The sequence below is a fragment of the Fundulus heteroclitus genome, chromosome 21 (assembly GCF_011125445.2).
Source record: "Fundulus heteroclitus isolate FHET01 chromosome 21, MU-UCD_Fhet_4.1, whole genome shotgun sequence".
NCBI classification, from domain to species: Eukaryota; Metazoa; Chordata; class Actinopteri; order Cyprinodontiformes; family Fundulidae; genus Fundulus; species Fundulus heteroclitus.
The window spans coordinates 5,704,783-5,717,312 of record NC_046381.1 but is presented as its reverse complement, the minus strand read 5'-3'; the positions used below and the strand labels follow the sequence as shown (position 1 = coordinate 5,717,312).

General features: G+C 39.8%; 1 protein-coding gene across 1 annotated transcript; it reads left to right on the top strand.

Moving 5' to 3' along the window:
- The first annotated feature begins 2,294 nt into the window (after positions 1–2,294).
- rdh12l (retinol dehydrogenase 12, like) lies at positions 2,295–11,154 on the top strand. The gene is made up of 7 exons (XM_012876322.3): positions 2,295–2,426; positions 2,694–2,809; positions 6,053–6,208; positions 6,309–6,413; positions 8,627–8,836; positions 9,730–9,922; positions 10,628–11,154. Exons 1-7 carry the CDS (start codon positions 2,413–2,415, stop codon positions 10,728–10,730), a joined length of 897 nt encoding a protein of 298 aa, XP_012731776.2. The 5' UTR covers positions 2,295–2,412; the 3' UTR covers positions 10,731–11,154.
- The last annotated feature ends 1,376 nt before the right edge of the window (positions 11,155–12,530 follow it).

The following is a 12,530-nucleotide window of genomic DNA, read 5'->3' as shown; positions in this document are numbered from 1 at the left end:
TTTTTTAAAGGTATATTAAAATTTTTGAAAGTTGAATGATGACGGTTCGGATATTTTTCTCTGTTTTACCGCTGCGGGGTTACCTCTGGATCATATTCATGTTGGAGTATTATGCTGATGTAAATGTCTCAAGGAATGAATTGCAATTGTGCATGTCTTCTATGACTTGCATTTGTATTAGCGGAAACAAAATAATCAATACCACTGTCTTAAACTTTGACTCACAACCTCTCCATATGTTACAGATTAAAATAGACAATTGTTATTGTGCTTGTCTAACGAGCTACAGCACCCCTCCATCCATCCACTGATCCACGGTTATTGTTTTCGAGGTGACAGGAGGGAAATTCTGGAAATGATCAGAACTTTTCCATCCACTCATTACGCAAGTTTCGGTCTGCCCCAGCTTCTCCTCACAGTAGCAGGATGTAATCACAAGTTTTGCATGTCTGCTTGCATAATTGGACAGACGAGCAATGTTTTTTGACTAAAAATGTAGGCTTTAGACATACTGTGCCACATACACAAAGACACAAGCTTTAATGACAAGTTGTTATTAATACAAAGGCTTTATTATGCCGTTGGCCCACTCTAGACCATAGAGCAGAGGAGTTCAGTAGCGGGAAAAGCTTCACACCCCTGCATTGGATGCTTTGCATTGCATTTGGTGTTGTAAGGCTTGGTTACAGAAGCCCGGCTATGGAAGTCCATCCTCTTCCCATAAGAAATCTTCTTGAGTGTATTTGAAGGCCACATGAAGTCTGAAGAAAGTTAATGACCTCTGCACAGTCTGCGTGTCAGTATCTGCGGAACCTGCTCTGGGATGCAGGGCATATCACTTCATGGTTGAACTGCTGTCGTTCCTAATCATTTCTACTTCCTCATGATACCACTATCAATTCAGTTCAATTCAATTTTATTTATATTGCACCAATTCAAAACATATGTCATCTCAAGGCACTTTACAAAGTCAGATTCAAAAAGTCTAAGATCTAAGCAAGCCCAGCAGGTTGCATCGAGTCTGACAAGCAGCATTCACTCCTCCTGAAAGAGCGTAGAGCCTCAGTGGACAGTCGTCTTCACTGTTGATGGCTTTGCAGCAATCCCTCATACCGAGCATGCATGAAGCAATGGTGCATTTGACTTTGGAATATTAACATGAAAAAATGTCACGACTGGATGCATTGCACAGGTGTACCTCACTGGAATGTACTGAGCTCCTTAGGGTGACCCAACACTTTTACAAATGTTAGCTTGCCAAGGGTTTGACACTTGTTGCGCCATTAAAGAGATTGAGACACCTAAATTTAATAGTCTGAGGAACACAGAAATTTGTTTAGACCTATGGTAAAGCTTAATAATAATAATAATAATAATAATAATAATAATAATAATAATAATAATAATAAACATGTGGTTAATTATGTTGTTAATACATTTAGAAAGCCAGAAAATACTACTTAGCTAAAAATAATGTTTCTACTGTATTATTATTATTATTATTATTATTATTATTATTATTATTATTATTATTATTATTATTATTATTATTATTATTATTATTATGCATGTCCTAATAACGCAGACGCGTTTTAAACACAACGTTTACATAAAAACTATAAACAATTAGCTGTATCCAATAATAAAACGCCTTCTTTTCTTCTTTTTCTTACAACTTCTCTATTTATTGGAGGAGTCTGCCGAAACAAAAGGAATAAACCAAAGGATTACGTTTTTAAATCAGTGAGGCAAAAATGGCCATTTATCTGTCCCGTAGAGACAGACTGCAGGAGGGACATCACCTTGATGCTGTGGCTCTTTGGGCTCCACAGGGCCACGCAGAACATGGAGGATTTTATGCAATTGTGGGGGTTTAACAAGATGTTATGTGATGTGTCTAAATATCAATATCACAAGCTCCTTATTGAAGTATTTTAACTAAATGACACTTGTTTTTAACTACATTTGGTTTGTGGTAAATACAATTTTGTTAAAAGTCAACTTTTTGAGAATAAAGGGTTGTTAAAAGTAAAAAAAAATAATAATAATAAATAAATAAGGCTTCTTCTTCTTCTTCTTGCTACATTTTACTATCACTACCGCCTCTTCCGGTCGGACAAGCTAGGCGACAAAAAACTGGTAATCATGACCAAGCACAAGCACGCCGAGCACCCGGGGGCGAAACCAACGGCAGAGCGGGACCAATCAGCTGCGTCTAAAACAGACCGGGTCGCATCTGATTGGTTGGAACGCCAGTCCGTTGGGGGATAAGTGCTTCGTCACAGTTGCGCTTTGCTTTTTAATTCACGAGCGCTCTGTTGGTGTCGGTCGCTGTTGATGAAGTAGCTCCAAGTTGGTGAAGTTTTCCGGGTTTTTTCACAACATTCGAGCTGCCGACCGGCCGGAAGTGATATGCAGGGGCTAAGGTGAGCGTATTGTTTTGTTTCTGGACGTTTTAACCTTTGTCACGGCGTGTGTGTTTACTTTTTGTACAGTGTTAACTCGCATTTAAACTGTCGCCGGCTTCTAGCTAACCCGACAACTTCACGTTGTCAGCTATGAAGGGCAGGTAGCGTTTCCTTTACAGCATGTAGGTTTAACTTTAAACTTTAAGCGCTGACTGTCGTGGTTTAGTGACGTCCACGCCCTTTCGCTTGATTGAGACACCCGCTGAGATTTCTCAACCTCCGCAGAAACCTGTTCCGGGCTCCCTGGTCCTCTGACGTGAAGCTCGACGGGCAAACGGCGGTGATCACAGGCGCCAACACGGGCATCGGCAAGGAGACGGCCCTGGACCTGGCCAAGAGAGGTAACAGCTGCACGAAACTCTTCGTTTTTTTGCTCTTCTCTGGCCTTAAATGATCCGTTTTCAAAGGATCTGGTGATCACCACAGACTTCTGAATGGCAAAAATCGAAGAGAGCATCTGTCCAGCTACATAAAGCTCCTTTAGAGGCTCTAATGTTGCATTAAAATAGAATTAACAGTGTTATTTATTATTTAAAATGTAAGGAAAATAACAGCATGATGATTATATTTGTGGAAAATAAAAGCACATCGTTTCCAAAGTAAAGACTAGAGGAATCAAAAAAGAAATCTTAAATGTCACTGGTGTTTTTGGTGTCATTCTGAAAATTCAATGCCATTATTCCAAGAAGAAACTACACAAATTTGAATTTGTTGTTACATCTAGATTTAAAAACATTAGTTGGTTCTTTTATCAGCTTTAGTCAAAGGTAAGGGGTTTTGTGGAAGGTCTAAAGCTCCAGAGCTGCAGGTTCTGGGGACCCGTGGACCAATGGTGCTGCAATCTGATCACTTAAAACAACTTTAATATATATTTATACAGATTATGTAATCGAAATTTGAAGTATGCATTAAATTAATTCAAGTTTGACAGCAAAACACAGATTATGTCTAATCCTGACCTGAATCAGTCTTTTTTTTAGGATACAATTTGGTTCGGTGTTTTCCTGCACACTTGGTTCTTCCTTACGTTCCCCATCCTTCCCTTACTAACCTGTGCAAGAGAGCCAGAAAAAAGTCACCTTAAGATGTTAAAATATGGAGTCAAAATGGTACGTTCAGTTGTTGCATCAAACAAAACATGGCGAGTCCAATTTAAATTGTCAAAACATCCAGACCTTATATTATAACACGTGAAACGCTGGACTTTTTCCCGTCTTAAGTAATCAGAGCAACGTGAAGGAACAAACTCGTTAATTTGAGGCCGAACGACGTCAATGCAGGAAAAGGGAAAGAAAAGCAGCTCTGTTTTGAACGTACCGTGTGGTTTTACACATGGACACCGTTTCTAACCATTTCTGCCGGCGAATACAATCGGCAGCCTTGATCTGACTCGGCTACGGCGTGAGAAGGGAAGTAAAATCCTAAATGTTGAAGTTGTCGTTTCAGAAAAGAGAAAAGGCCTCGTTTGTCGGCTTCTGCGGACGGATGAGTGTCCGGAGCCCGAGTCGTCCGTGTGGTTTCATCAGCTGCTTGCTGTGCGCTTCAGATCAGAGCTGTAGTCATTTTATGAATCTTTAGAAAACCACAGAGCTACTGTTGTGTCACTGCTGATATTTCACACAGATTGTAGCGTCTGACGTTTGCTTCACATGAGCAGACAAAGCTGATCACCGTCTCAAGAGGTCTTTGTCTGGCTGCGGAAGCGTCTTCGGGCGGCTGTAATATCATTTTTGCTCCCAAATCGACGGAGGCTGCAAGGAGCATAAGCTCTTGAACTTGTTAAGGACATTCTTTTATTTTTTTATTTATTATAGAATTGGAAACGCGCTTAAGTAATGATGATTTGCCTAAAACCCAAACGCTCACATTTACATTCGCCCTGGCAAGTCTGACCCGATTCACCGAGGACTGTGTTCACGTAAACTTAAATCACCTTATTTTATTTTTTCCTTGCAAAACGTCTTTTGTTTTTGCTTTTGTTTCCAGCACTAATTGCCGTCCAGTGGAGGATTTATATGATCTCGTCACGTGCGTGATGTTTTATTTGAATCGTTCATTTCCCTAGATGAAACGATACAGCAAACAACTTTGACTTTTAAAACCATATAAAATGGATGCACAGGTTTTAATTTATGCTGCATCTTTTTTATAATTCCTCGCCTTAGCATGATGCAACATGACCGAACATTTTAAAGGCATCAAAAACCTTCGGCTGTGACTCTCTGTGGACGTTTGCCCTCTCGTCATGCCAGACTTTGCACTCAGCTTTTTATTTAAACTGGTTGGTTTTGCTTCTTCGTCTCGGGCTTTAAGCATATTTCAGGAATTTGTGGCTGGAATCGGCTGGAAAATCCAACAGTGTACAAGTCTACCTGCTGATTTGAAGTGAAGTTCAAGAGTTTGCAGGTAGTCTTCATGTGTTATTCTACCCTTTATTTATTTTTGCACTGCATCAGTACCGTTTGCAGTAAACCTGCATGATGCTGCTTAAACCGTCCATACTGGAGTTCTGGTCCAGTGTCCCTCAGGGTTAATGGCCTGATCTTCATTCCTCTTCTCGTTGTGACCTAATAACTCGATCTTCATCTCATCTGAGCGCTCCTCCAGAGATCTTTCGGCCCGTCAATGCCAAGAGGAGCTGGATTCTCTGCAACATTAAATCAAAAACCTCACTGGAGCTGATTAACCCTGTTTTTTCTAGAAACATACCCAATTCTTCTTTTTAATCATCACCTGTAGAAGTGTTATTTAGTATTTTCTTTGTTTCTTCACACATTGGATGGACTTCTTCTGGGAAAATGTATGTAAACTTCTGGGTTCAGTGTTTCTCACTGAACTCGTCTTCGCGTTTAGTTTAATCTGCAGAGGTTCTTAACTGTGAGACGATTCCCGAGCTTTTCAATGAAATAACTTGATTCTTATTTTGGACCTCTGATTTTTATTTTTTCTTGAACATAATCTGTGGCTCTCTAAAGGTTACCTGTATATTTAGATGGACTGAATCTGGAGGTACAAACCGGCTGCAATCACGCCGTTGGTCACAAGAGGGCGCCCTTTGTTTATTTCTGGGGAAGCTCCTTGTGCAGTGGGCGCCAGCAGTTTAAATGGACACAAATGTGTTTGTGGTCTTAAAGTCTTTTGTGCAGAGGGATCTGTTGTAATTCCTTAAAATGTTTTTTTGTTTCTTACTTAAAACACGTTAAACTGCTGTTGAGAGTATTGCAGCACAAAGAACATGTTGACCAGATCAGAAACTTTAAAGCGAACGGTTTAGTTGATGTGAAGTTGTCCAGCGAGCAATGGAGCAGTTTCCTACTGAGTTACAGCCTCTTGTTGCCACCTGTGCAGAGCTTGCTTAACACTGGCAGCAGGGCATCAGCACCACACCGTGCAGTCATCACTGGTCAAAGAAACAAACCACAGCAGCAGATGTTGCTTTAAAAACTTATCATCCTGGAAAGTAAAAAAAAAAAATTATTCCTGAATCAGCTTGATGCTTTCTATGCTATCTTTAACTCCAACCAACACATAAACATTTGCTATAAATGTTAAACTGCATCGCATTTCTTTCCACCCATTTTTAGGAGCCAGGGTGATCTTGGCATGCCGGGACATGGAGAAAGCTCAGGCGGCTGTGACAGAAATCATCAAAAGCTCCGGCAACGACGCCGTCATCTGCATGAAACTTGATTTGTCAGACAGCAGATCGATAAGGGAGTTTGCTGAAGCCATCAATAAAAGTAAACCAACTCGTTCATCAAACTCTAATTCACTTAATTGCTAGGAGTATAAGATTCAAGTTTTTTTTATTTTTTATTTTGGGGTGTTTTTGTTTTGCAGATGAGCCGAAACTGAACCTCCTAATCAACAACGCGGGTGTGATGGTGTGTCCGTACGGGAAAACCGCCGACGGCTTCGAGATGCAGATCGGAGTCAATCACTTTGGTAAATGCACCCAATCACAGACCAGGGTTCCCACGGGTCCTTGAAATCCTTGAAAGTTTGTGAATCTGACAAAATTAATTCAAGGCCCTTGAAAGTTCTTGAAAACAGCCAAAAAAACACTTTGTCCTTGAAAGTCCTTGAATTTTTTTGTGGGGTTGAAAGTTCACACGGATGACGACTCGTGTCATTATTTTACTACCACACGATCTTTTAAAATTATGTTGATTCCGCAGACTTTTAATTTGCAAAACTACGTTCGCTCTTCTTCGTTGGTTGGTAGGCTACGGTTTAGGCCTACGTGCGTCCAATAGGTTACATTTACGCAGTGTTGTGAACTCTGAAAATTCGCTAAATATAGCGACAAAAATCTCTGAGTCAAAGTCAAAAACTAGCTTAATCAAAGATGAAAGTAAGTGAAACAAATTGATATAATTCTGAACATCTCAATGCTGCACTTTTTTCCATAAAATTCCATGAAACGGTAGACTAATGTACATCTTATATGTAATGTAGTATGGCATAGCCATGTACTGTGGATATAAATGTAGGCTATGAATATGATAAATATCAATGTAGGCTATAAATTAAGTCCACTTTCTTGCATTGCTTCTGACCCAACAACTTCTATGCCGTTTAGTCTTTTATTGTATTTGCATTGTATTAAAATATGATAACCTATTCAGCGGTCACAGTAGGTAAATGCCGCCATGTGTGGTCCTTGAATTTGAGGAAATTGGTCCTGGAAAGTCCTTGAAAGGTCCTTGAAACCCTGACAGACTGACTCTGCTGGGTCCTGTTCATCCCGACTGATCCACGTACCGGCCTTCAGGACGATGATAATCCACTGCTGGTAGTTAAATCTGACCTAAATGGAACAGTTTCCCATTTACATGCATATAAATCTGCAGCCACATCACAGACTGCTTATTATCCACCCAGGAAAACATGAGCTGCCTGTTACCAAAGTTGTTTTCTGTGCTTCCATCTCTCAATTTTAACTGATGCCGTTGAGAGAGTAAAGGAAGAATAAATAATGCAGCGCTTCAAAACTCAGCATCGGGGGCTTTACCAGTTTTGGTACATTTTGTGACATATAAGTGACCGGCTGTCCCACATTTGGGGGTTTCGCTGAAGGGTTCAGCTGATGAATAAAATCCTCAATCCCTCAGTTCATGCATTATCCAGCAGAGGGCGCTCTAGAGTTTGTTTATTGTATTGCTACCCTGATTTTTTTAATTTATCATTTTGCTCTGTGAGGCCTTCTAAATATATCAACACCAAACTAATGAAGACAGCTTCTTTAAGTATCAGTGATGCTTTTGTTCAGTAATCTTTTTATCTGAAACCTAGATTCCAGTTTAGTATTTCTGTGATCAACACTCAATTGTACAAGAACGGCTGAGTGAAACAAGGCGATACATTTACCTAATTTAGATATAATTGAGCTGAATAGTAAAATCTCCTAAGATATATAAAACCTACTGTATATTTATTTATATAGGACTTTAAAATATGACACACGGTTCACTAAAGTGCTGTGTAACCAGTGACATATAAGGGGATAAAAACAATTACCCCCTCTAAAAAAACATTTACGCAACACAATGAAGGGCAAACGGATGTAGTTTCCGCTTTTTATATGTATATTTTAGAGCTGTCAGTTTTAATGCGTTTAACGCATTTCGGCATGAAATATTTTTTTACACATTGTGTAAACATCAGGGCGTTATTAGTGATTTAGCCATTATTGGCCAGAGTTTATATTTTATGGCACAAGGATGTTTTCATTCCAATCCTGAAAAGTGCTTGAAAATAAAAATAAAAATTTGTACAAGCATGTTTATTAGTATCATTTACTGCAAAACTGCATATTAAAATGCCCAAATAGGCTTTTACACTTTCAGAAAGAAAGAAATATGCAATTAATTTGTGATTAATCTTGAGTTAACTATTGAAATTATACAATTAATCGCGCTAAAAAATGTAATCATTTGACAGCACTAGTATATTTATGATAAAACTTGTTTAAAACAAGCCTGAATTATGTTTTGCAGATAACTGCTGTTTTAATGGAGGTTTTGAGCTATAAAAAAGCCTTCAGCATGGATGTCTTAAAGCATTTCCTAATATTCCTACAAAACCTTTAGAGTGGAAGTTGAATTTTTTTTTTTTTTTTTTTTTTTTTTTTTTTTTTTTTTTTTTTTTTTTTTTAGGTCATTTCCTGCTGACGTACCTGCTGATTGACCTGATTAAAAGCTCGGCCCCGGCCAGAATCGTTACGGTGTCCTCCATGGCTCACTCCTGGGGCTCCATCAACCTGGAGGACATCAACAGCGAGAAGAGCTACAACAAGAGCAAGGCGTACGCTCAGAGCAAGCTCGCCAACGTGCTCTTCACGCGCTCGCTGGCCAAGAAGTTGGAAGGTGCGTCTCCGCCTCACCCCCGATGCTTTTAAGCTACGTTCACACTGCAGGTCTTAGCAGGACGCAGAATAGTGGCGTTTGTCGAGTATTAGTGACGTACAAGTCGGATGAATGCGACCCAGCCGTACAGACACAGGTCACATCTGAAAAGATCAGATACTTATCGGATTCAGGACTACATATCCAAGAGGCCTGGGTCGCATTTGAAAAAATTCGATCAGTGTTGTTCAGACTGTCATAAAAAGATCAGATCCAGGTCGCATATGGGCAAAAAAAAAAAAAAAAAGAATTGGGTCACTTCAGGCTGCAGTGTGAACGTAGCCTTAATCATCCTGTCTAAGACCATAACGGGTGTCGCTATCATTAATCTTGGTTTTCTTTTCAGTTTACTGGAGTGGAAAACTTGACTAATGAATTCAGTGGGGGGTTTTTTTTGTTGTTGTTGTTTTTTTTGTTTTTTTGGGGGGGGAGTGTGGGTTTAAAGGCAAGAATTGGGCAGGAGTCTGAACTTGTGTTTTTCTGTTACACAGTGGATCAGAATAAGAAACTTTTTTTATTATTATTATTATTATTATTTGCGTTCACACCGAACCCTGTTTTAGCCCTTAAAAGGACCGTAAAATCATTCGTCCTCCTCCTGTAGCTCCAGAACTGACCAGCCGCCGCTTCTTTAGCCGGTCGGATGCTCCATCTGTCAGACTCTGCTTTCTCCCTCTGTTTGTCTCCCGCTGTCCTGGACTCAGTTGTACGGGTTACGGACAATTTGAACATGGCTTTTTGTGTTTGTGACTGCGTGAAATGTTGTGTGTTCGTTGCACCCTGGAAAACCTTCACACCTGCGGCGAATGCTCATGAGCTTCTGTAGCGTGATTGGCTGACGTGTCTTCTCGCAGGCACCGGCGTGACGGCCTACTCCCTCCACCCCGGGGTCGTTCAGACGGATCTGTGGCGCCACCTGAGCGCCCCTGAGAAGTTCTTCATAAAGATAGCCAGTCCGTTCACCAAAAACTCCATCCAGGGAGCTCAGACTACCATTTACTGTGCCGTGGAGCCGACTCTGGAGAAGGAGAGCGGTGGATACTACAGGTACGGGCTGTTCTGCTGGAGCTGGACGTTGTATCAGTTCACAGTTAAGATGGTTGGGAGCTAATGACTTTCCAAAAAAAAGTAAAAAGAACAAAGCAACTGGACTTGTTTTCCGTAGTTGAAGACGTTTCGCTTCCTCTCCAGGAAGCTTTCTCAATTCAAAAAGTCTGGAGTAATGTGGAGTTCCACATTATGACTGACTTCTGGGCTTGGCCTCTGTGGGGTTTATCTCCCTAAACTATCACATTCTGTGATAAGATGGCTCGAAGATCTGAAATTAAAGTAGCTTAAATGAAGCTGAGGTTAAAGTAGCTTAAATGAAGCTGAGGTTAAAGTAGCTTAAATGAAGCTGAGGTTAAAGTAGCTTAAATGAAGCTGAGGTTAAAGTAGCTTAAATGAAGCTGAGGTTAAAGTAGCTTAAATGAAGCTGAGGTTAAAGTAGCGTAACTGAAGCTGAGGTTAAAGTAGCGTAACTGAAGCTGAGGTTAAAGTAGCGTAACTGAAGCTGAGGTTAAAGTAGCGTAACTGAAGCTGAGGTTAAAGTAGCGTAACTGAAGCTGAGGTTAAAGTAGCGTAACTGAAGCTGAGGTTAAAGTAGCGTAACTGAAGCTGGAAGTTAAAGTAGGTTAAATGAAGCTGGAAGTTAAAGTAGGTTAAATGAAGCTGAAGTTAAAGTAGCTTAAATGAACCTTTGGTTGTTTGCAGTGACTGCGCCCCTGCTAACTGCTCCGCCGCTGGAAAAGACGACGAGTTGGCAGAGAAGCTGTGGGAGCTGAGCTGCAAGATGCTGTCCTTGTCCTGGGATTGATGTCTTCAGTCTGACTTTATGAACTGGGTCATCATCTCTTTAATACGAAGCACTAACGACCAAGAACTCCTGATCTTAACATAAAAACCTCTTCCTGCCACACACAGCATGTTCCCTGCTGTGTTTGTAAATGTGTTTTTATATGAGCTTTTAATAACTTTTTGGATTGTTTTTAATAATTACAGTGATAAAGTTATTTAGTCTTTTTTTTGTTTGTTTTTTTTTTTTGTTTTTTTTGCTGGATTCAACACTTTCTTATTCCATGTTGCATAGTAAATTTACATAAGTATCTAAACCAGAGAAAAAACATGCACTTCCAGCACTTGTTGGGTCAATCCACGCCCATTGTGAGAATCACTTTGCTGCTTCTCCATTTTACATACGTTTCTAAATTAAACATTTGAATTTTCAAATTTACAAACTGCTTTTGACTCCTAATTGAAAAGCTACAAGATTTTAACTTTTTATTCTGCACTAGCGTTCCAGTAAATATAGGTAGACACAATTTAACATTTTCAAATCAACGGTAGGAAAATCTTTCATTAGTAATAACAATCAATATGTATAAATAAAACTGCTATAAGATCTTTTTTTTTTTTTCAATATTAGTAATTGTCATCCATCCAAAGTATACAATTTGACAAAAGGCCAACACCCTTAAATCATTTGAACACCTGAACAGACGTGTTGAGCCAAAGCCGAACAAGCAGTAATTTAAGTAGCAGATTTGTAAAACAATTGCAACATTGATCAAAACTGCTGCAGTACAAAAAAAAAAAAAAACTTAAGGACAGCGAAAGTGTTCTGCTGGATTTAAAGCCGGTGAGTACAGAAGTTTTTGAAGGAGACGTAAAAACATTGATCACCTCAGTAATCAACCGGGATCTTGGTAGAGCTAAAAACAGGTGATCGGGGTAGAGCTTGTGATCCACGTTTGGAGACCTCGGTCCTTGATGTGGTGGTCTTGGGTTAGATTCCCAGCCTGTGGACTTTGTCTTCCGTCTCAACCTGATTTCCTGTTGGCTTATTGTCAAAGGCTGCAGCCACTCCTGCCTCCCAAAAAACAAAAAAGGTTATTAAATTCAAGGCTACAGGAGATCAGGCTGAGAATCAGGAGCCAGTCTGCTCAGAGTCTTTTTATAGGTCAACAAAAAAGTTTTAAATTAACACTGAGGCAGGTACCAGTGTTAGACGAGCTGCTGCCTTCTGGACCAACTGCAGTCTTGTCTAACGCTAACATATACAAAGTAGCCTAATAATAGTCCAGCTGGGATGTAATTAAAGCACGGAGCACATGCTTAAAGTTTTTAAAAGATAATTTCACTTTAGATAAAAGCCAGTTTGAAAATGGATCACAGCCCAACTGAACGAATACTTTTCAAAGTTAAAATTGCACTTCAATTTAACTTTTATATTAAAGAGTGCTATTTGGTCTAAACCGTTACTTCATTCTTGTTCTCATTGAAATTGATGAAATATGTTTTCAGTGAGACACTGAAACAATGGTGTCATCAGCATATCAATGAAAATGTATTTTTCAAACGCCATGAGTAACGGGACGGATTCTTTAAGGTTTACTGAGAAACTCCTGTTTAAGGTAAGACCTGCTGTCTGCTGCAGTGCTTTTGATGCCACAGAGCTCCAGTCAGGAGATTAAGATGCTCTGGTCGACGGTGTCAAAGGTCTCCTGAATCTGTGACCGATAAAAGATCATCATAGACTTTTAAAAGTGCTGTTTCAGTGCTATGAACAGCTTTAAAACCCGACTGACACCTTTCAAGAACATTGTCCACCTTTTTA